The sequence below is a fragment of the Buceros rhinoceros genome, unplaced genomic scaffold, assembly GCF_000710305.1.
Source record: "Buceros rhinoceros silvestris isolate BGI_N320 unplaced genomic scaffold, ASM71030v1 scaffold17514, whole genome shotgun sequence".
In the NCBI taxonomy this organism is placed as follows: domain Eukaryota; kingdom Metazoa; phylum Chordata; class Aves; order Bucerotiformes; family Bucerotidae; genus Buceros; species Buceros rhinoceros.
Window position 1 is genome coordinate 72,530 of NW_010409012.1, and position 6,145 is coordinate 78,674.

General features: G+C 39.3%; 1 protein-coding gene across 1 annotated transcript; it reads left to right on the forward strand.

Moving 5' to 3' along the window:
• Positions 1–340: 340 nt before the first annotated feature.
• On the forward strand, positions 341–6,145 carry CLEC3A (C-type lectin domain family 3, member A). Its single transcript, XM_010135091.1, has 3 exons — positions 341–513; positions 2,575–2,655; positions 5,630–6,145. The coding sequence occupies exons 1-3, from the start codon at positions 399–401 to the stop codon at positions 6,019–6,021; spliced, it is 588 nt and encodes a 195-aa protein (XP_010133393.1). The 5' UTR covers positions 341–398; the 3' UTR covers positions 6,022–6,145.

Here is a 6,145-nt window from a genome sequence, read left to right on the forward strand (position 1 = left end):
ACCCCTCCTTGACGCTGGCATTGCACAAGGTGGTTTTGAGCATCAATCTGCTTTCCCACACATTTTGACTTCAAAGTTAAAACAAAAGTTATGGTGCTCATTAGTGGCAATCAGTGCACTGTTCAGTGCTGGTGTGGTCTCTGTAAAAGCAACCTGTGCCAGCTGAACTCAAAACAGAAATAGGAATTTCAGATGAGATGCAAGAACAAGGGGGTGCCTTATGCTACAGCCAGCTTAAGTATTAAACACATTTCGTAAGCAAGGAGTGCAGCCAACCCTACCACTACACTTTTATAAAACTGACCTCAGTCAGTCCCTGCTGAGATGTGCCGGTGTGACTTGCTCTCCGAGCTGCTAAAGAGAATCTCTTGAAATTTCTTAAGTTCTTTGGAAGAGACATGGCACAAACCGGACTGATGATTTTTCTACTCATAAGCATACTACTGCTGGATCAGACCATCAGCCAGGCTTCCAAAATCAAAGCCAGGAAGCACAGCAAACGTCGAGTGAAAGGTACTGTGTTTTAACTGGGAGGAGGGATAGAAGCTTGTAGGATATGTAAGTTTACTATGTCCTTAAATAACACTGCACGAACCAGAAACAAACATTATACAAAGGCTTATTAACAGAGGACAGTTGAGTCTACATTATATCTGTCTTTAAAACATTTTTATGTGAGTTAGTAAAGCTAAAAATAAGGTGGCAGAATGTATTATGGAAATCGAGCTGTGTATCAGTTGTAAATATATTGCTCTGTTATGCCCATGCATCTCTGTCAGCATCAGTTAGGACTCAGAGCTGCAGCTGAGAGAGGGCTCTGGCCAGTCAGTCTCAGTTACCTAGTTATATTGACTAAGATCAGAAGAAATGAAATTCATGTACATATGGCAGAAAAGAGCAGAATAAAATGTTCAGTCTCCAAGGGTTATGGTTCAGATTTTTATACATACTCTTTCCTATTTTTAACAGAACATCTGTGCAATATTTGTGTAATATTACTTCACCTGTGTGACAAGTACTGTGAAATGGCAAGTCAAGCTAATGAAAAAGAATTAGGAGTAGAAGATAAAGTGTAAACTCCCAGAGCAAAGCTTACAGAACAAATAAGAAACCTGCCGACTGTTGTTTGGAAATGTCTGTGTATTTAATTTAAAGACTTATGTCTAATAAAAGAGGGTATGATGGAGGTTACACTGATGGCAAATATTTAAACTCCTAGTCAATGAAAAAACTGCAGCTTTGATAAAGCCATTGTACAACATGATTACACTGCTCTGGAGCTGTACAGTTATATATACTCTACCTTCTCCACTTGAATCTCTAGAGTTTTTAGCTTGGTGTCCTAAGAACAGGCTGCTCATGCACTTGTCTGTCAGCCTTATGCTACTTTTGAAGCCAAAGCAATCTGGCAGAATAATGAAGCTCCTGAGGATGCTTCCCCATATTTTATGAAACTCAAAATGAGGGTGCCTCTGTTGAAGCAGCCAGGGGACATGGACAGGCTACTGCGAACTGGAATCGCAAGGAGGAGCGTGGATTGAAGAAATGGGAGTCCTGCCTTGGGGACCCAGTGAGTCACAAAGGACAGCTGGGGTTATCCCCCCAGGCAGTAGGCAATACTGAGATGAGATGAGCTTTCTGGTGTGCAGCTGGAGGATTAGGTGATGTAACACAGATCTGAAGAACTGTGGTTTTGTGAGTTCTGTTACGTGTGAAAGAGCTTATTTATTCCTCATGTTCATCACTGTGGCTGGTTACTGCTGCAATCAAATTGGCATCTTGTGCAATGGAAACATGCCTGCTTGTTGTTTGATGGTGGTGAAATATTGTAATAATTAAGAAACAAGAATGAAAAAGAGGACATGAATATGGAGTTACATGCAAACTCGTTTCTTTTCTTGTCCCCCATCTTTTGGTGCTTTCCTAAGTGCTACAGAATGGTGATTTAGGCTGAACGTGTGACTCAAGTCACCAGACCCTCTCTGTACTGATGGAGAGAGGAAGGCTCCTCCTCAGGATGGGAAATTGCAGCTCAGCAAGCTTGTCTGCATACATTCACACTGTGAGGTTGGATTATATTAGTTGTTCCTCACTGCATTAAAAAAAAACAAACAAACAAGACTTATGTGACACTTTCATGCTCATGGAAATAACATTTCTCTGAATAAATGCTGCTTATGACCTGCTGTTATTCATACATCATAGATACATATGTAAAAACACATACCCCTTGTGTACAGGGTCAAAAGTAAATAGGCACATTTTGCTGTAAATTAGGCACGCTTAATAACGATTAACTGCAACCATCCATGGTTTTCAAACAGTTGCTAGGATACAGTCCAACTGAAACCCAGATTTAAACTGTAAGGGTCAAAGGTAAAGGTGGGTTCCTCCTGTTTTTATAGCCTACAAGAAATCTTTCATTAAGAAAAAAATCTTTAAAAGGAATCAAACATATCTCAGCAATACAGAAACCCATGGTGTTCTGAAACAGCTTTTAACATATAATTCTTTAGTTTCTTTTTTTTTTTTGCATGATTATATGTTCATTTCTCTGTATTTCTTTTATTTAAGAAAAAGATGACCTAAAGACTCAGATTGACAAATTGTGGAGAGAAGTAAATGCTCTGAAAGAAATGCAAGCACTTCAGACAGGTAAAGCACTTTATACCATTCAATGGCTTCCAAAAGTTATCACTGCCTTCCCTCTCCTTCACTCCCATCCTGCTCTTTAATGAGGATTTGCAACCAAGAAACACAGCTCCTTTAGAGCATGGCACTCCATGGCTGTAATGGCGAAACGAATGCTGAAAGAAGCACTCAAGTTAAAATCGAGTCTGAACCAATTGCATACAAGTGACGATTCTTCACTGAGAGGAAGAACTAGGTTTGTCTTTGCTATGCACGATCCTAAGTTGTGATTTCAGGTATAATCGGGCAACACAACGAGGGCTGCTGTTTTTGAGAGTTTAGGTGGTCAATGAGTGAGGTCCCAAGATCTGACATGAACGTGGGCTAATTATCAGGGCAAAGATATTCACATAAAAGGCCAAGAATAGCCCCAAAAGGAAGCTAAAAGGACAGCCTTTTTAAAGTGTGCGGTTTGCAACATTCAAATGTGCATGTGGCCATAAAACTTCAAAGTAATACCCAGTGTGAGATCATAAATATCCCGTATGAATGTGCGGAGTCCTTTAAGTGTTTAAATAGTCAGATGGAAATTTCCAAACAAAATAAGAAGGGTAAGTACACATGCACCTACCAGACAGTTGTGCTTTTTCACAGCTGTTGACACAAAACTCAGCATTTAGACATGTACAAGAGGACACTACAGAGGAGATGACATCATTCACATGAAACAGAACATATTTTCCTTAGGGATGGTAATATCTGGGTTGTCCTGTTTTACATCTTGGGTTACATGGAGCTTTTTGAGCATTACAAAATACTTATTTCTTATAAGAAGTCTTCAGAAGTTTCTTAAAGAGAGAGTCTGTTCTAGACAAGTAACTCTTGTTTTAAAGTAATTCTTGTATTGCTTCCAGAAGGAGCTTGAGAGTAAGCATGCAGTGGCTTAGAAATGAAAACAGAGCCAGGATATTTTCTATCCTCAAAACTTATTTTGAGCTATATTCTAAATTCAGAACCCACACAGTTCAGCTGGATTCTGAAGCTGGCAAAAAGAGATCTATCATCCCTCTAGGTCTGAATGCATTTATTAATGGCCTTACACTACTTGAAAAAGCTGCTGCTTTACTAGCTTATGAACACTTCCAAGACACACTTTACAATCTGATCTCCTCTTTTGCTTGAATTTCCTATCCTAGGTCTGCTTTCCACGTACAGTGGAACATTGGCACACACACCATTTAGCTACACTTTCTCCAGAAAGAGGGCCAGTCTCCATAATTACTGCAGTATTGTTGAAGTAGATAAAGTCTCCCTGATCTTTCCCATGAATATACATTTGTTAAAGAATTCAACATTTAGCAAATATGTTCATTACTTTTCTTTGGCTATTAGCAGTTGGAAAGGATAAAGTTTGAAGGATAAGCCCTGAGACATATAGGATATGGTCCAAAGTGGATTTCCATATCTTGTTGATCAGATACATAATTACTTTTTACAAGAACAAATGACAGGAATTAGAAACAGATTATAGAAAACATCAGGAAAGAAGATGTTCATATTGTTTCACAACATTTTTCTAACATAAGGACAAGATGAGTTTGAGCAATAAATGATATAATCTGGAAGTATTCACAAGCAGGATTCTAAAAATAATTGTTACAGGCCTTTGCTACCTTCCTCAGCTCAGAGGGGGGGTTCTCTTCTTGTAAGCATTTTCCTTGGGAGAATCAGTTTTTCGTGTATTTGCATTAAAAAAAGCTGGACCACAAAGTTTAAGGATTCACCTCTGCAAGCCTGCCCACACAGACCTTGGGCTAGAGAACTCTGACAGCAGTTCTGCAAGGCAATTCCAGTTACAGAGCATTTGCCAAAGTAATGTTCTAGTACATTTGGACTTTACATCAAGACTTCTATGATATGTGCCAGTAGAACTAAAACAGATTTACAAATGCAAGTGTTTAGATTATTTGGTTCAGACTGTCACGCAAGCTCAGTAATAAGTGTACACTTTTAAGAAGTGTTTATAGATTTTATAGAATCACTTCACCTCATTTGAATTTAGAGGTTGAACGGATGGACTTTACTGGAAAGGCCAGAAATTAGAAAACTAAAGAGGCAAATGTGTACACTTCTGCTGGTGGAAGACGGAGATTTGCTTTATGAATTTCAAATCAATATTTTTCTGGTGAGCAGAACACATTTAAAATAGCATGTTTCTGTCCTGACTTTTTTTTTTGCTAGGAACTAGCTTAGTTAATGCATAAAATATTACTTTGCCTTGGCACTTAAATATCGTAAATAAGGAAAGACTTTTAGATCTGTCTCTTTATTACAAAGCCAAGAAAAGATTTCCTGATGAGCACCTCACATCTGCCAACAATATTAACACCCATATCTCATCCCTTCCATCACTTTTAAGACTGATCAAACAAGGTAAAAATGTGCAATGCAGGACTATTCATTAAAAGAAGACTTAAGATACGCTGACAAGAGGCCTGGGTTATATTTCTGAAACAGCAAAATAAATAAATGAATCCTGGAGAGAATTTGGGGCTCAAGATCATGCCTAAAGTTTATCAGCACAAACACAGGAAAGATTCCCCAGAACACTTCATGGTGTTAAGGTTACAGTAAAGTCTGTCCTTCCTCTTAAGTGCCTCTTTTCTGGAGCAGCTGTAAGAGCGTGATCTGCTTTTGGCCATGCCTTGTAGTCCAAGGGGGTTTGCAGAGTGCCTGTGAGCAGTCTGTTCAGACTTCCCAAGGGTATGCTCATAGGCTGGCTGCACACAAGGTCCTAAAGGAACAGGAGCAATACTTGGAAAGCCTGATCGTGCTGTTACTTTCAGGCTCGCTCTGTGGAGGTAAGAGCCTTTCACTTGCTGAAAAACTTGTCTGCTTAATTCTCAACATACCTTTAGAAAATTTTAATTTTAGGAAGCATTATTCAAAGCTATAGACCAAGCTTTTACAGAACATGCAAACCAATATCTATTCACAGTCTGTCTTCGTGGGACAAAAGCCCATAAGAAGTGCTACCTCATATCAGAAGGCACCAAATACTTTCATGAAGCCCACGAAGACTGCATAGCCAAGGGAGGGACACTGGCTATCCCAAGGAATAACGACGAAACAAATACTCTTCGAGATTATGGCAAGAAAAGTATGCCTGCAGCATCTGAGTTTTGGTTGGGTATCACTGACATGGTAAATGAAGGGAAATTTGTTGATGTCAATGGGATGGCCCTACAGTACTTCAATTGGGATCGTGCCCAACCAAATGGGGGGAAGAGTGAAAACTGTGTCTTTTTTTCTCAGTCATCCCAAGGCAAGTGGGTGGATGAAGTCTGCCGTACTGCCAAAAGATATATTTGTGAATTTCTGATCCCATAATTACATATACAATGACCATGACCGTGTTTTGGGTTATTAACAGTCAGTTTTGCTTGTTTGTAACACCTCCCGCTTTATCAGTGCTGAGTTAAAACTATCCATCTCCTGCATTGTACTCACTCTT

Excerpts from the sequence above, each read along its gene's own strand:
- CLEC3A (XM_010135091.1), top strand. The coding sequence starts at position 399 with ATGGCACAAACCGGACTGATGATTTTTCTACTCATAAGCATACTACTG. Across the intron at positions 514-2,574 it reads CAGCAAACGTCGAGTGAAAG|AAAAAGATGACCTAAAGACT; the intron begins GTACTGTGTTTT and ends CTTTTATTTAAG. Across the intron at positions 2,656-5,629 it reads AATGCAAGCACTTCAGACAG|TCTGTCTTCGTGGGACAAAA; the intron begins GTAAAGCACTTT and ends ATCTATTCACAG.